The sequence below is a fragment of the Chelonoidis abingdonii genome, chromosome 2 (genome assembly GCF_003597395.2).
Source record: "Chelonoidis abingdonii isolate Lonesome George chromosome 2, CheloAbing_2.0, whole genome shotgun sequence".
Classification (NCBI taxonomy): Eukaryota; Metazoa; Chordata; order Testudines; family Testudinidae; genus Chelonoidis; species Chelonoidis abingdonii.
The window spans coordinates 38539637-38558542 of record NC_133770.1 but is presented as its reverse complement, the minus strand read 5'-3'; the positions used below and the strand labels follow the sequence as shown (position 1 = coordinate 38558542).

Sequence of the window (18906 nt, the reverse complement as noted above, 5' to 3'; positions counted from 1 at the left end):
ATCATATTTGTCTAAGGCCAATCCTACTGATATCAATGGCAAAATTTCTACTCCCTTGAATGGAAGCAGGATCAAGACCCTTGATTATAAATGCTTATGGGCAAGGACCATGCCTTTTGGTAGAGAGCGTACAGTCTAGTGATTAGAACACAGAACTGAATTCATGGTTCTCAGCTCTGTTACTGATTCTTTTTGAAACTTGTATCTTAGGTCTTCTGTGCCTCATTTTTTCTATCTGTAGTCAGGGATGCACAGAAGATTCAGGGAACCTGGGGTCTTCGGTGGCAGGCGGCCCCCACCACCGAATTGCCGTCAAAGACCCGGCACTTCAGCAGTGGGTCCCGGAGTGGAAGGACCCTCCGCTGCCGAATTGCCGCTGAAGACCCGGAGCGGAAGAAGCTCCGGGGGCCCAGGCCCTGCGAGAGTTTTCCAGGGCCCCCGGAGCGAGTGAAGGACCTCACTCCAGGGGCCCCGAAAAACTCTCATGGGGGCCCCTGTGGGGCCTGGGGCAAATTGCCCCACTTGCCCCCCTGTCTGAGCAGCCCTGTCTGTAGTACAAATATAAGAATACTTCTCTCACAGGAGATTAATGAATGTCTGTAAAGTGGTGCAAAATCCTTGAATGAAAGTCACTATAGAAATGCAAATTATTATTTTTACCACAGTAACTAAAAGGTTTAACAAGCAATGGTTCTGAACAGTCCACAGACTGGTATCAAAGGACAAGAAATCTACATAAAATATTTACAGAGAATTTGTTGGATTTTAATAATAAAAACAACACCTTATAACTAGGACTCTTCTTCTGTTGCTGCTTGTGATATTCCTTTTGTGATTCTCTGCTCTCATGAGGCACTGTAATTTCACTTTTCACTGGCTCCTTCTTTTTTTTGGTATCTTTTTCTTTCAATGCTGGAATCTGACAATCAAAGAATCAGTGGTGATTATGTACACTAGGAAAAACAGTTTTACTCTTATGGTCATTTTAATCCACAGGAGTTATGAAAACAAGTTAGGAAAATGACATTGTAGCATAATAATTACTTCAGGTACTGTACTTCAAATAAGGACAATACCACCAGTTGTTTCAAAATAATAATATATGCCCAAATTAAGCCACCTCAATGGTTCCACTCTCCCACACACTTAGCAAAATTTTATTAGTATTATATCTGTAAATTAAACATTATACTAAGTCTAAATCTGTCAAAACAAAGGCTACATTGTTTTAAAAAAAAAACTCTAAGGGGCTAAATTCATCCCTATTGAAGTCTACACTAGAGATGAATCTGGTCCACTGACTATATTATCTGTCCTATTTCAACTGAACTTTCAACTTTGCTGAAGCATATTGTATTGAATGCTAGCCCTCTCCACTTCAAGCCAGCCATTTGTTTTGTCAGCTGCTGATACATTCCACTTTCTCTGGAGGACACACGCTGGTCTCTATGTGGCCAGTTCACTGATAGGGGAAAACACCAGATAGTTAAAGGATAGTTGGAGGTGAAGATACATTGCAGTATCAGACCTTTTTAAATAAAGAAAAGCAGTTTAATCCTGTTAAAACTGCAAATTGAATTCATTGTAAAGATTAATTACAATATTATAAAGATGTCAGCATATCAGTCTCAGGCCTAATTCTCCCCCACATTGATTTTACACTGGTGTAAATCCCTTAATTTCAATGGAGCTACATTGAGGAAAATGAGGAATCTGTGGATACATCTACACTACAGGATTATTCCGATTTTACATAAACCGGTTTTGTAAAACAGATTGTATAGAGTCGAGTGCACGCAGCCACACAAAGCACAATAATTCGGTGGTGTGCATCCATGTACTGAGGCTAGCGTTGATTTCTGGAGCATTGCACTGTGGGTAGCTATCCTGTAGCTATCCCATAGTTCCCGCAGTCTCCCCCGCCCATTGGGATTCGGTGTTAGGATCCCAAATGATATGTGCAAAACAGGTGTCGCGGAGGGTGATTCGGGTAAATGTCGTCACTCATTCTTTCCTCCGTGAAAGCAACGGCGACAATCATCGCGCCCTTCTTGGATTGCCCTGGCAGACGCTTATAGCATGCAACATGGAGCCCATTTTGCCTTTTTTTCACGTCACCGTATGTTGTACTGCGATGCTGCTGACAGAGGCCGGCTACTGCAGTGCTACACACAGCTTCATTTGCCTTTGCACGTAGCAGAGACAGCTACCATCCCTATTGTCTGTCTGCCATGCCCTGATAAATTCGGCCAATGAGATGACGGTTCAGTTGTTTCTGTACTGTCTGCTGCTTCGATGGTGCTCCTGGCTGGCCTTTCGCTGAGGTTCGGCGAGGGCGCAAAGACAAATGGGAATGACTCCCCGGTCATTCCCTCTTTAATGCTTATCTAAAATAGAATCAGTCCTGCTTAGAATATAGGGGCAAGTGTACTGGAGACCAGTGTACCAGAGAGGCACAGCCGTCATGTTCAGATTCCCACAGAAATGATGAGCTGCATGCCATTCTAGGGGATGCCCTGCAACAAACCCCACCCGTTGTTCCTTTCTTCCCCACCCTCTGGGCTACCATTGCGTGTCCCCCATTTGCTGTGATGAAGTAATAAAAATTCTAGGGAATAGAAACACTGACTTATTTAGTGAGAAATAAAATTGCGGGGAGCAGCCTTCCAGCTGCTATGATAGTCCAGGCAGGAATTAAATGTGGCAGGGGAGAGGAGCCCAGCCTCTCGCTGCATATGATAGTCCCAGGCAGTACATAATCTTTTCTTTAGACATGAAAAGGGGGGGGGCTGATGGAGCTCAGCCCATGTTGCTATTATACTGATGAAGCACGGTCTACCAGCATTCCCTGCTCGATTCCTTTAGAACTGGAACCAGGATCTGAGTCTTATCTCTATTTGTGTCTAGGCACCCCGGCCTCACTCGCGCCAACCCAAGAGCACTCACAGGTATGATCTGGGCGTCTATCGTGGGTGGTTTTACTGTCCTGTCTGGGCCATCGGGGCAGTGTACTGGGGAGGCGCCGCCGATTCGAGCTATTGCTGTGTTCATGATGCGCAAGCACACGCTACCTAGCAGCATGCAGCTTAGATACATAATGACACTGAAAAAAGTCAAAAGAAACGATTTTTTTCCCTTTTCTTTTCACGCGGGTGTAGGTGGTGTAAAATTGATGAGATATACCCTGACCACACGGGCAATGTGTTGACCCTACAGGCACGGGCGCTCAGCCAAGAATGCAAATATTTTCGGGAGACTGCGGGGGCCTGTGCGAGTTAGCTGGAGTCGCCTAGTCCCCCTCCTCCCTCCAGCAAGCGTCCATTTGATTCCTTAGCTTTCGTTACGTTTGTCCACAGCACTGTGCATGTGGCCTCTTGTCTATCATTAGCCTGGAGGATTTTTTGTCAAATGCTTTGTCCTTTCGTTTCTGTAAGAGCTGTATAGACAATTTGTCTCCCCATACAGCAGATCGATCCAGTTATCTCCTAGTATGGTCCATGCTGGAGCTCTTTTTGGATTTGGGACTGCATTGCCACCCGGGCTGATCAGAGCTCCACGCTGGGCAAACAGGAAATGAAATTCAAAAGTTCGCGGGGCTTTTCCTGTCTACCTGGCCAGTGCATCTGAGTTCAGATTCCTTTCCAGAGCGGTCACAGTGGTGCACTGTGGGATACCGCCTGGAGGCCAATACCGTTGATTCGCGGCCACACTAACCCTGATCTGACATGGCAATACCAATTTCAGCGCTACTCCTCTCGTCGAGGAGGAGTACAGAAATCGGTTTAAAGAGCCCTTTATATCGATATAAAGCGCCTCGTTGTGTGGACGGATGTAGGGTTAAATTGGTTTAACGCTGCTAAATTTGGTTTAAACGCGTAGTGTAGACCAGGCCTGAGAGAGGAGAATCAAGCCTACTGTAGCTATATATACATTTGGCCAGATCTTGGGCCATGCTAGAGTAGTGTAAGGCAGTTATAAAGCCATTCGATTTGTTCCCTCTCCTCAGAGGTTTTCTACAAATGAATCCTCATTCGGAGTAAAGCCATTGTAAAAGCTCCTACACCAATTCTCTTCCCAGCTGCAGCAGTGGGAGGGAATGGCTGGGAAAAAAGGGGCATAGCCAGAGAATCTCCACATTCTGATAATCTCCAGTTACCAGAAGGGCACCTTGAGGAACCGGTGGGCATTGTAGAATTCCAGCTCATTATGGCAATAATAAAGAACGGAATGATTTGTAAGGTAGCACACCAAGAACTATCATGGGGGAAAGGAAGGCAAGAACATAGGTAAAGTTTACATGCAGTGCCAAAGGACACTACTTGCTAGGAAATTCTGACCTTATAAATTACTTTAACTTTACACAGTTCTCTTTTAAAGTGATCTGTTCCCTCCTTTCCCATATTTTAATTTATAACCACCTATCCCATGTGGTCATTTATCCCATCAGGTGTTTTGATGTTCTCTCTCCTGATTAGAGCTGGCAGACGTGGGATTTTTGGTTCACAGGAAATTTCAATTTTTTGAAATTTGGTTTTGTTCTGAATCAGAATTAATCAAAACAAATATTAAATTTCCTGTGAACTGGAAATCCTGAAAATTATCTTATTGGAAACAATGCCACATCGTCTTTCCAATAGTAAGTCTGTTCTCTGCACCTAGGGTGACCAGATAGTGAGTGTAATAGGCACCGATATAAGAAAAAGTCACAAATATCAGGACTTGTCCCTATAAAATCAGGACATCTGGTCACCCTACCCGCACCTTAACACCTGCTGAGTAAAACTGATATTATTGTCAGTTTCATAGCTGCTTGCCTAAGAGTTGGAACCCTGGACTTCTTGCCCCAGGGCAGTCCGCAAAACAGGGATGCCCGGGAACTACAGATCCTGGGAGCTTATCCCAGGACTTCTAGGGTCCTAGATCCATGGCAGGAAGTATGTAAGTCCTTAGATCCTCAGACCAACTTGGGCTCTTAACACTTCCTGACTCCCTTTTTCCAGGTTGGGAGCTGAGTCCATGTTAAAGTCAGAGCTCCCGTGGCTTTCAGAGTCCCAGTTCCATGGCATGGAGTCTGGAAGTTCTGGCGTAGCTGCCTGCTATGGAGTTGCAGACCCTGGAAGACTGAGATTTCTGGTCTTGAGGCTGTCTCAGAGCCACAGATCCTGGAAGATCAAGCAGCTTGATGAGCTGGCAGGGTTTCATCAAGGTTCAATCATAACCCAGCATTTGATTCACCAAAAATTCATCAAACCCAAGATGTTATTACAAAACATTTTGGGTTCAACAAACTGGCATTTTCCAACAAAACTCTGTTTCATCTGAAAATTTCTGATCATTTCTTCTCCTGACCTTATTTGTCCACTTAAGTCTTTACCTTCAAGTCTCTGCATCACAGCCACTCTCCTTTTGGCCAAAGATGATTGCAGTGAACCTCTTTGAAACGTATGAAAACCAATACTAAACTAGTCAGAAGTTTGAGGTTTCAGTGGTGCATGAAACCCCTTCCCCTTTCCAAGGATCTCTCAGGATAACTAAAGAATAATGGTAACTCTAGAAGGAATATTGACCAATCCAATTGGGCCAAAAAGGTGATGATTGCATTGTTGGAACTCAAGGATATAGACTGCTGCTTGGAAAATTCAAACTATATTTAACAACATTTAACTTTAAATACATCTGACATAAATAAGAAAAAATTATGTTATATTACAGACAAGACTGACAATTATTCTAAGAAGCATTGGCACTTAATGCAACCATTTGCAGTATTACTGCCTTCTCATTTAGTTTTCCAAAAGTCATAAATTTATAATTATTTATTATTGTCAGACACATCCCTCATTCCAAAAAGACTAGCAAAATTTTATGCATGCCTTGGTGAGGCTGAAACTAATACAAGTTTCTGCTCCCCTATTGATCAATTCAACAAAACATTGGCTAGGGTTTGGAAGTTCTTAATGACCATCTTGTCATTATCTTTTTCATTCTACTTAGTTAGCGTGGCCCAAAAACTCTCAGGTGCCTTCAAGGTGTTGTTTTTTGTTTTTGTTTATTAATGCACAGAGAAGCATTAGTGATGGCATATCCCTTAACCATAAGTCATTTGAATATTCTTCACTGGGAGCTCTCAGCAACCACACTTGACACACATGCCTGGTCTTTGGACAGCCTAGGCTCATGACCATCTTATGATAACATGATATTTGCTCACAAGTGGGTCAGACCCTTGCTTGAGGGCCATAGGATCCAGGCAATATTGGTTTATGTGAACACTACAAGGGCCATATGTTCTATGGGAAATCCTTTCTCTGTATCAACAGTGTAATTTTGGAAGCACATACCTCTATACACTTGTCTATTTATATGAACCTTTATTTAGTTAGAATTGTGAGGGCATATTGCTTCACATGTACAAAACTGTTTTCAGAAATACCAGATTTTATTAGAATATGTTTATTTTGATAGCTGTTTTTCATCTGTGCTCCCTCAGTATTTAGCTGAGAAAGTCATTCAAAGCTGTTAGTTTAGCACAGTTACAATACCTCAGTACTGTAGGCAATATATGGAGACACTGAACCTTCCTCTAAAGCTTGCTAATAAAGTATATCTTCTCCTGGAAATCTAAATGCCCACTGACAAGGGTCACAAGATTTAAGTTCAATAAGGGAATTTGACTTATCAGGTACAAAAAATTCCTGCTCTCCCACAACAGGACAGTATAAGAACACTGCATAGCAACCTGCTGGTTATTATCACACTCCTGTTTCAGGAAAGAAATGTCATACATTTCAGGTAAATAGTCACAAACCCCACAACCTTTAGCAACTGAAGTGTGACCAAAGGTATTGTAAGGTTGAGTAATTGAAGTTTTACATAGACAGAGAGACAGACAGACACCACTCTTGTTCTACTTATTGCAGCACTAAACCTAACTTGTAGGTGTTAGACGTAACCTAGGAGAAGGTGGGAAGAGGAAAAGACAGGAAAGAGCATGCTGCAACCCGAGTTTTCTTGTAACACAAAAGAAACTATTATTATTAACTATTTGAATTATTGTAGCACTGAGGAGCCCTAGTCTTGACCAGCATTCCATTGTGCTAGGTGCTGTACAAACAAAGAACAAGACAGTCTCTGCCCCAAAGGGCTTACAAAACTTGGATCATTTTCCTCCTAAAAAAGGAAGGCTTTAAATCTGACTTGCCCTGTCTACACTAGCTGCAAAGTCCTGTTTAACACTGTGTTGATTAAAAAGTATTAGCTTTTAAAACATGACCAATTTTCAGTCTAGAGAAGCTCTCCAATCCTTTAAAAGATTCAAAGCCTTCACTGCTGATCGAACAGCTGCCAGGGCTAGAAGATAGTTGGCAGTGTCTTCAGCTATATCCTGTATGTCAGAGAGCTTTAGAGGAACAGTTCTACTTTTTAACTTACATAGAATAGTACCATAAAGACCAGCAATAGTGATCTGGGTTGGAGTCTCCCCATTCTGAGAATTTCAGAAATAATTCCCTTCCCTCCAATGTAGTCTTTTTTCATGACAGCCTTGAAGAATATTATGCTTATTCTGGCCAACATTTTTAAATCTGGGTTCATAAAATGTAGAAACTAAAATGTGGATTTAGGAGCCTAATGCAGTCAGGGAGTTTAAAGCCACAAGGGAACACTAGATCATCTAGTCTGACCTTCTTCATATTGCAGGCCACCAACACCACCGAGCACCCACACTTTGGCCCAACAACTAAAATTAAACCGAAGTCTGACAGCCCACAGAAGACTAGACTATTATGTGCCACAAACACAGAACAGAAGGGACTGAGGTACACCAATGTCCAAGGCCCCCACAAATGGCAGGGAAATGATTGAGATATACCCCAATAATTCTAGCAAAGGACCAACACCCACCGCAATAAAAGTGGCCCGATCTTCAGGTATGTTGTGTACCTACAGTTTCCACTGACTTCCAATAAGATAGGTATAAAAAATGGCTCAGTGATGATTCAGTTGAGATCACACATAGAATACCACATTCATTTCTTGTCTCCTTAGGATCAGCAAGATCTGACAAACATGAGGGATTCCAGCAAATAGGAACAAATAAAATGTATGACGGAGGTAGTGAGGGAGATAATTTATCAGGAAAGATTAAAAGCTAAAAATGACATGACTACAGGGCTATAGGATACTAGTGTACAATACCTGAAGAGTACAAACATGAAGGAGGTTGGGCAATTATCCAAGGCAGTATTAGGGTGTAACTAGGAGTTATGGGATGAAAAGGAAAATTTTGGCTGAATAGAAGGAAATTTTACTGAGAGTGAGAGTGAAATAGGCTGTGAAATAGTCTCTCAGGGGAACAGGAGGAAGCCCCATTGCTGGCGACATTTATTCTGCTCTTTTCAGGTACTTGTATCACACCATCACCATGTTTCTGAATATGAGTTCTGTCCCAAATAGACAAAACATTATTCTGCAGAGAAAAATATTGCATTAGCAAGGAAGATGAATGATCTGATAAGTCTTTCCATCTCTGACTTATGATTCCATAATAATGCTATTCTTTATATTCATTACCAGTCAGCGCAGTACATGATTTTCAGTAAAAGTAATTAGCCTGGAAGGTATCACTGTAACACAGGTATCCTATTATTTTCAGTATCTTCCTCAATAACAAAGCAGATTTTCTTGTGTAAATATAATCCCTATACATACACACATAAATCTTTTGAAAACCTCTGAAATGAATACAGGTGTCCGGTGCTCTATCTACAGAACAAATTACTCATCTAAATCGGTGTTACAATATAAACACTGAGCAAAATGTGAGCTAACATTGTGTGTGTTTAACATTCATTGTAGTCTGTTTTCTCTAAGTTTATTGAATGTACTACAGTGTATACCCTCCACCCCACCTCAAAAATAACCAAACAGAAAAACCCAGATACTGCTGCTTACTGTTTTATTCATGAAAGGGCAGACTGCATCTTGAATACAGTGGCCTGGGAGCAGTGAAGAGCCTCTCTGATATATGAGGCCAGTGAGGAGGGGTCAGGCCAATGGATCTGACTTCTTGTTGGTCCATGGACTTGTTCAGTGAAGTGCAGAGACTGTAACTGCCCGGTCCTTGTGTAGTGTGTATGGGGATGGAGAATTTATGCATCCTTTCTTCTCTTATACACTCACGCAAGGGTCACTTACAATACAGCCCTAAGTGGGTCAATTTTTAATTCAGTACATTAAAATCTGGGGTCCTTACTCTGTTCTGAATCATGATAGCCAGACTGAAGGGCTACAAGAATTCATTAAAATGTAATCAGCAGGAGTACAGCCTGAGAAATAATGGAAACGTGGTGGAATGACAACTATTATGAATATAACTCTAGAACATGGGCGGCTCCATCCTCTTCCTGGTGAGGGAGCTGAGGTGGGCTAGATAGAAAACTGCAGGGAGGGGCTGCATACATCTTGTGGGCACACATGCTTTTTTCCCCATAAAGATTAGGCACTTAAATGTATGTTTTATCTATGTTATCCCCAAAAGGAGAATAAAAATACATACTGACAGATCAGTTTTAAACTTCATCTATGGCAACTCACTGGTGCAACTTTTATTCACGGAAAATCAATAGGAAAAAACCTAAGCCAAGAAATAAATAAACAAACTTATAATACTAATAATAACAATAACAATAAAACATAAAGGCAAACTTCTGGAAATAATTACTGGTTAAATATTACTAGTAGCTTATTACTGTAAATGGGAGAATGTACTGTATTACATTTTAAAATTAGCCATTTTCACACAGCACAGTAGGATATTTGGAAGATTTGGAGACTCAGAGCCATAATACAACAACTCACTCTGCGGTCACTCTGGAGCAGGAGGCTTCAGTGCAAGAAAGGTTTAACTGAGCAAAGGTACTGTAGGAGGCCTTACCCAGACTCCTTCTGCTCTGTCCTTAGCAGCAGCTGGAGGAGGCAGTAGGCGGGAAGGGGTATGGATGCTGGGTCTATGTGGCTCCTGAGCCCCAGCCAGTTTCCAAACCTAAACATCATCAGCCTGGGCCGGAGCATGTGCAGCTGCAGCAGTTATGTGGCAGGGAGCCACACACTGGTGATGTGAACCAGGCCAGGAGGAAGCAGGGGCACTATTTCAGATTTTGGTGGTGGGGAGGGGCAACTTTAACTGTGATTCCAGGGGCTACTTAGGCACCTGAAAACTCTAATTTTTTTTGCAGATAATAACTAAGAAATTAGCTGACAGGAGTACTGTATCTAATTCTTATATAAAGAAAGAATATATATATATACATGGAAACACTAATTAAAGACATGTAAGTATAGATATAAGTTTAGAACAATCAGAAGATAATACAGCAAGATATTCCCAATCCCAAGCCTTCAGGTAACAATTCTGGAGCCTTAACACAGATATCAGAAACACAAGTTTGATACTTTGTATACTATCTTTAGTAGAGATAAATAAAAATAAATAAAATCTGCTAACTTTCTCTAATAGACATACTCTGTGTTACTGCCATTATCTACTCTATTTTAGTCAATTGGTTTTCACTCCTCTAAAAATGTATTTTCTTAATTTTAACATAAGTGATGAAGTTTTTTTCCTCTTTTATTAAGAACAGGAATTTATTTTTCTAATTATTTTGGCATTTATGTTTACCAATCACAATCACGTACATGACTCACTAACATTTGACTTCCTCATTACTATTAGTATCAGACTTGGAACTGCATTTATTTTCATACAAATTTCAAGTTATATTACAGAGATAATTAAAAATACAATTTGAAAATAAGCAACCTTAATCTGGACAGTGTCTGGACTCTAGACTTATGTGTTTAACTAATATTGTTGTTGTTTTAAACTGGAACTCCTAAGGCATGTACAAGCTAAATTTACATTCTAGAAGAACTGATTGTACCACTTTAAATAATGAATGACGAAGTATAATATGGTAATAAAAGTAGTAATGATAATTGATAAAAGCAATAATGATAATTACTCCAGCCAGGATTGCTTAGGCATTTTAGAACTCACTACTCAAAGAATTAAATTTAAGCATGAGAGAAATAAAATTTACGGCTGTCAAGTGTTTAAAATAATGAATTACAATTAATTATGCGATTAATAGGCTGAATACCTGTTGAAATGATTACTTTAATACTGCTGGGGTTTCATTCAAGGCAGATCCACAACATTTTGGCATCTGAGGCGTACAGCTCAAATGACGCCCCCATGTCCTCTTGCTTGGGGCAAAACTTTGAAAGGTTTCAGTTCTGCTTTCTTCTTGTTTTATTCCTCTCATGCTTCTGCTCTGCTACCTACCCCAATAAAGGAGAACTAACAACTTAGAATGCCTTGTTCAAAAATTTTAAGTAACACTTAACTTTCAAATGCCTGAACAGCAAATTTAACTTTTCTTGTCTGAATAGTACCGGCATTTTTATCATCAAAGTGGTGCTTTCCGTGCCTTCTTGGTTGCAAAGATTTGAATTGTTTCCTGCTGAAGGTGCACAGTCTGGGCCAGCTCATGCTCTGTTGAGATGCTTGCAAGGCCGACCAGCCTCTCCTGTGTCATTGTGGAGTGTAGATGTGTTTTTATTAACTTCAGCTTGGAGAAGCTGCGTTCTACACTGGCAACTGTTACCGGAAGTGTTAGAAGTATGCACAGAGCAACAAAAGCATTTGGAAAGAGGGTGGTCATCTTATTTGTGCACATATATTCCAGAAAACAGTTTTTTGGAAGTTCATTCCCTGCATGAAATGTAGTCTTCGACAGGCTTTCAGTTCATATCAACTAAATCACTTGTATTCAACATCCCGCTGTAAATCATGTTCAACAATCTGTCTCTAGTAACAACATCAGACCCGCATTGCTGGTAGGTCCTTTCAGGTATAGTGAGGAATTTTGGAATATCATACACATCCAAAATATACTGCGCTGGTTCCATGAGCTGCATTGAAACATCTTCTTCAACTTGAACTATGTTGCCACAATCTAGCACCTGGTTAAAGAATTTCAACACTTTGAATTGTTGTTTGGCGGTCTCTTATGGATTTATCCCATGCCTCATAATCAAAATAGTGTCTTCTTTTTTCTCGGTGATCTGTATTCTTGAAATGGGTGGAAAATAGCTTCAGTGTGTAAGTTTTCCTCTGGCACTTGATGCACTGCTTCAGATGCTTTTGATCCTCGATCTGACTGGTTGTAAGAACTGTGGTATGACACTTTGTTGTTCCAGTTGCTTCCATTCTCCCAGATTTCAAGGATCAACACCTTGTGCACTCTTGCTTTAAACATCTTTCAAACAGTAGTGTCATGCCACAACACTAAGTCACACAGAAATTCTGAAGTTCATGTATGCTTTTGGTGATTCCATTTCCCTCTGCCCACTCTTCTCAGCACATGAACAGCCTCCAATCAAGTGCAACTATGGACAATCTATCTTCCAATTTTGTGTTTGACTAGGCTTTATACGCATGCCACTCGACTTTCCATCGTTTGTGGCAGTCAAGTGATGATTCCAGGCTCAGAGAGTGATGTTTCCAGATGTTGCCTCAATATCTGCCATTTGATGAATTGATGCAGAGAAAAATACAATAGGATGCTTTGAATTACATAAAAAATGTAGCAGCCTCATTAGAAGCTGATAGCGCATTCCTGACCACCAAGTCAAGTGAATGAGAACTGGCATGGGACAAAAAAAAACCTGGAGGTGAACTCTTCGGATCCAAGTCTCGCACTCTTCTGTATCTGTCCTCTCTCTGTGCCATCTCTATCGTATCCCTGAGTCTCCATGTCAGCTATCCAATTTCCATCGTAGTATTTTTCGCCATTTTCACAGAGCACATTTGTCATATCCAGCTTCCTGTAAGTTCGAACACTGTCGAAATTCTACACAAATGCTCTCTGGAGTCACTATTAGCAAGGGACAATTTTCACCTAGGTTCTGTATGTTACAACAAACACACATTAAAAGTATATTTGTTCTATTGTCTGGTATTGGATCTGCAGTCCAGAATAACAAGAGTACTTCTTGCTGACTGCCAGCATGGTGCCACAATCTTCCTGTTGACTTTTGTTGCCAGTCAACTGCTTTCTCATTTTGAATTAGTGTCTCCCATGGTATGATAGTGTGTGTAGATTATTCTTGGTTGGCATTGACATTTCTTATGCTCCTGACGTATACAGCATGCAGACTCAGCATCATGCTCCACAATTATTAGGGAAGTTCCATTATTTGGCAACATGCCAGCTACGAATTGAGAGTGCCACACGCAGTGCTAGTGTATCTGGGTAGGCAATGCTATTCTCAGCCTAATGGAATGCAGACATTTTCAGAACATTTTTGCCCGTAAAGAGGCTTCTGATGCAATCTTCTCTTGATGCTTGAATCCATCTATTGGTTGCCTTTAACCTTAGTATCATCTCAAGCTCTTCTCCACCTTATGGAATGCTCTCTGGTGATTTGCTGCCTTTTCATGACTATGCCAGATTATCCTAGCCAGATTATTTCCAGTCCTTTCTTTCCTGTAGAACCCAATGTGGCTGGAACATTAGACTGGAAAATTTGCAACAAAAAACGGTATGCAGCATTCTGGGTTTTTGCAGTACATAAGCATGGCCCTCTCTTCTTTCAACAATTGGGATTTCATGCCCAGTAATGTCTTTGATGGAAACTCTTTTTCTTGTCTTTGTGGAGAACAGAGTTTTTCACTTGCTGTGGCCCATGCAGTACAAGAAGTCCTTCAGGCTACTGCTCAAGTGGGTCCACAGTCCTGGATCATCTAGATTTAAAGAACTAAACTCAGCAGCAGCTGTTTCTTGCGCCTCCACCACACTCCTCTCTGATCTATACTTTTCTTCAGGAATGTGCATGGTTACATACATTTGAGATGGAGATATGGATGCGGCAGTAGCTGCCAGGTCACCTGCACTCTGACTAACTGGAAGACAGGCATCTACTCACCACTCACATCCTCGCTGGGGCCGGCAGGCTCACTGTGAACATTTGTGTCTGTGTATCTCAGGAGAGCTCGTTCCTGCTTAGATAGAAAAGCTTCCTTTGCTTTCTTTCTTTTTCTGAATGCTGCCTTAGAGGGGCATTTTCTTCTTTCACTCATGTTCTGTGCCAGATATAGTGGTTCTCAACACTCAATTGAAGGGGACAAATAAGCAGGCTGGTAGCAGGGCCTAAGTGAGGGAAGATATCACCGTCTTAAGGGCCTAACTGGCTCCTACTACTTCAGTTGACTGCCGGTTCTCCTCAAGTGGGTTCAGGGAAGCGGCAGCAAACAGGAAGCTACCTAAGAAGCTCCCTAATCAGTCCACGCTCCTGGGGGTGCTAGAGAGGTACATAAGAGGCTCCTCCTCCTCTCTCTCCCTGCAGCTCCTGCTGCTTTTTGTTATTCCCTCTCACCTTTTCTCCCGCCTGCCTGTTATATCTCTTGTGCCCTCCTTCCTCCAGCACAGCACTCCACCATCTCTGTGCATCTAGAGCAGAGAGAATACATATGCACCAGCAGCAGACACAATTTTCTACACTCTGGGTCCTAGTGGCCCCCCCCCCCCCACAGTCTGGCACCTGAGGTGGCCACCTCAGTTCGCTTCATGGTAAGGCCAGCCCTTGTTTCATTGTACAATTAATGGTGTATTGGGGCACCAAGAGCTTTGGATAGGTGTCTTATTATTATTGAAATCTAAATCTAAATAATAATTAAAGAAATACTTGAATAAAGGCATTCTATCACTGCAGCTCACTCCTGACCTGATATACCTCCATGCTTGTAATGTTTTATTTGACATATACTTAAAAATAGTAAACATCAAACTCAACAATATTGTATTTTATGTATTAATACCAACAAATCCTGCTTTGAAACATTTTCTAAATTTCAGTTAGCTGGTAGTGTTTCTGTCCTTCCTTCCAGACCTGACTCAACTTCAGTTTATCTCAGCATGTGTGCTGTTCCCACCAAATGCCACAGATTTCCAAATATAAGTATGATTAATAAGATACACCAAATAACTGTTGTAAGAAATACAGCTTCGAAAAAGTTAAGGTGATTAATACATCAATTTAGACATTAACTTCTAAGTACTTGCTTGCTATGTGCTATTATTTGAAGTTTTAGGAAGATCAAGGACTACCGCAAACTGAAGTCAAACGAAAACCTTTGTGTATCCTAAATTCAGTATGTCTTTAGAAATGATGAAACAAAACATAAATCTTTTGTTCACTAAGAGGCATCTAATTTTTTCTTGCAGATATTAAATAAAGTTCTCTGAAAAAGTTAAGGAAAACCACAAGTGTAAGAATTTTGTTTGGCTGAAACAAAAAGATTTTTTTTCTAAAAAACAAAATTTTGAATAACAGTATTATTCATTTACGGTCCAAAAGGCCAGACAAGTTAGCCTGAGTCTCACTATACAGTCAGACTCACTACACACTCTTTGGTAAAGAGCAGGAACTAGTGAGATGTACAGAAGACGGTTCAAAATCATCATCTTTAAACATAGTTACTTTCAGATTTCTTCTGTTAGACTAGGTTCTTTGCTACCTCCCTACAGTTAGGTTGAATAGTTCAAATTACTAATCTTAACAGGTTATGGAGTCATACTTGCCAACCATCTCTATTTAGGAGGGACACTCAATTGTTAGAAAAAGATTAACCATATATAACTAAAAAACCCCTCTTAAAATAACATATTAAAGATGTGTGTATTTCTTTCTCAGTACATACCTCTATTTATAACAAATACGATGAGGGATTTATTATAATAGACAACCTGGATATAGTGAACAAATTTATCAGATACCATATCTTCCCTCTCTATAGTCACCTTTCTATAATTATGCAGGAAGGTGTCTGCCTCATGTAAAGAGGAAGAAAAATGAAGGGAGCCAGCCAATGCTCTGGACTGAGATTGCCAGTTCATTTCACGCAGACTATCAGTGAGTCATCAGACAGTAATTGCTTTCAGTAACTGTGCTGACATGAACCAGATTAAAACTGGTGACCCTAAAGGTGGATGGTACCATATCCCTATAGCAAATCCCTGAGTCATACAGTCCCTCAGCGAGGACTGGTAATGTGCTGATGATTTAGTTTTAGTTTTGTTGATAAATCAGGCTTGAATTTTATTTTTGTAAGGTTGGTTGAGAATCTGGCCGCATAAAGTGAATGAGGATTTTTTTCTAGAGAAATGTTGGCATTGGCACAACAAAAAGAGGGAGAAGGGTATATTGAGTATAACAGCCTGTACATCAAGATTAGATAATTTAATTTTCTCACATCACATGCTCATTACACCCTCATGTAAACAGATGGAGTCCTCATCTCATTCCAGATAAAAATTACACATGCAAAAGGTTACACACACACACACACACAGAAAATCATTCTTTGCGAGGACTGCAAAGTTTAAGGGTTCTGGCACCACCACATTTACTTGACAATGGGCCAGTTTTTTCAAGGTATTTAGAAACATAGTGAGATTTTCAAAAGCACCTAGGTGCCTAATTTTTTGTGTGCTTTTGAAAATCCCACTGTCTGCATGTTTAGGTGCCTAAATATCTTGAAAAATCTGGCCCTATATTCTTAGCCTCACCCTGCCATAAACAAAAAAAAACCTCACATCGGTCGGTATTTATCTCTTCAGTCAATAAATCCTAATATTCACCTCAAGAGAGTCAACAAAAACAACAAGGAGTCCGGTGGCACCTTAAAGATTTGCCCAAATAAATCTGTTAGTCTTTAAGGTACCATCGGACTCCTTGTTGTTTTTGTGGATACAGACTAACACGGCTACCCCCTGATAAGAGAGTCAACGGTTAATTAATATTTTAAGATATGCTTGAGTACAGATAGGTGCACTGTAGTAAGATTAGTTAATATATTTTAACTGTTGATTGACAGATTTATCTCAAATGTATAGATTTATTTTACAAGATGGATATTGTTATTGTTTGAAAGTTGGGGACAAATGCTATGCACAAATTTGAAAATGTCATAGTCATAAAATTTAAGGCCAGAGGGAACAATCAGATCATCTAGTCTGACCTCCTGTATATCACAGGTCACCAACACCACCCAGCATTCAAACACTAAACTCAACAACTGAAATTAGACCTGGGTATTACAGCCCTCAGGACACTAAACTACTATGTGCCACAGGCAGAGAATAGGGGAGACAAAGATAATCAAAAATGTTGCATATTACTATTAGTATAAAGAAAATTTGGAGTATACCCATAATATTAAAAAGAAATCTCATTATTTAGATTCTTTTATTTATTTTTAATGTGCCTATTTACACAGCAATTTACTGCATGGCAAATTAGGATATGAATCTACAGCACACCAGCTTGCCTGCATAGTAATGTCCCGTGTGGAAACTGCTAAAGCACACTAAGGGTACATCTACACTGTAATAAAAGACCCACAGCACAGCTGCAGATGGTCTGAATCAGCTGACCCAGCTCTGAGACTCGGTGCTGTAGGTTTTTTATCGCAATGTAGAGATACCCTAAAAGTCCTGGAATATGGCTTGGCTTACAACTACCTGCCACACAGTAACCTGCTTTGTAGACACGCCCTGTAAGTTTTAGACAGGCTTTCCCTGAGGGTGATAGGCCCAAATTAAGAACATAAAAACATAAGAATAGCCATAGTGGGTCAGACCAAAGGTCCATCTAGCCCAGTATCCTGTCTTCCGACAGTGGACAATGCCAGGCGTCCCAGAGGAATGAACAGAACAGGTAATCATCAAGCGATCCATTCCCTGTCACTCATTCCCAGCTTCTGGCAAACACAAGCTAGAGACACCATCCCTGCCCATCCTGGCTAATAGCTATTGATGGACCTACCCTTCTTGAATTTATCTAGTTCTCTTTTGAATCCTGTTATAGTCTTGGCCTTCACTACATCCTCTGGCAAAGAGTTCCACAGGTTGACTGCGCATTGTGTGAAGAAATACTTCCATTTGTTTGTTTTCAACCTGTGCCTATTAATTTCATTTGGTGACCCCAATTCTTGTGTTATGAGGAATAATTAAATAACACTTCCTTATTTACTTTCTCCATACCAGTCATGATTTTACAGACCTCAACCATATCCCCCCTTAGTCGTCTCTTTTCCAAGCTGAAAAGTCCCAATCTTATTAATCTCTCTTCATACAGAAGCCATTCCATACCCCTAATAATTTTTGTTGCCCTTTTCTGAACCTTTTCCAATTCCAATATATCTTTTTTGAGATGGGGTGACCGCATCTGCACACAGTATTCAAGATGTGAGCGTACCATGAATTTATATAGAGGCAATATGATATGTTCTCTCTTATCTATCCCTTTCTTAATGATGCCCAACATTCAGTTCGCTTTTTTGATTGCCACTGCGCACTGAGTGGATGTTTTCAGAGAACTGTCCACAATGACTCCAAGATTTCTTTCTTGAGTGGTAACAGCTAATTTAGATCCCATTGTTTTGTACGTATAGTTGAGATTATGTTTTCTAATGTGCATTACTTTGCATTTATCAACACTGAATTTCATCTGCCATTTTGTTGCCCGGTCATCCAGTTTTGAGAGATCCGTTTGTAGCTATTTGCAGTCTGCCTGTGACTTAACTATCTTGAGTAGTTCTGCATAGAGTAGTTTTCTGACGTTCTTATGTTCAGGTTGCTGTATTAGGGCTGCCATATTTCAGCTGGAAAACATCTGAACTATGCTTATTTGCGAGTCCCTCCTAACAAATCTCACTACCATGACTATGAAAAGTGTGAGTCCATATTCCCTTACAAAAGAAGAGTGAGTGGAAGAGCGGACTGAGTCATAGACTCATAGACTCGTAGGTCAGAAGGGACCAATATGATCATCTAGTCTGAC

The 18906-nt window shown here is 40.6% G+C and overlaps 1 protein-coding gene across 1 annotated transcript in view; it reads right to left on the bottom strand.

Annotated features, from left to right (window-relative positions):
* Window positions 1–18906, bottom strand: part of C2H10orf67 (chromosome 2 C10orf67 homolog) — a 144039-nt gene that overhangs the window by 71864 nt on the left and 53269 nt on the right. Inside the window, 1 exon segment of the mRNA XM_075061938.1 lies at window positions 785–919. Within this exon segment, the coding sequence (XP_074918039.1) occupies window positions 785–919 (135 nt within the window).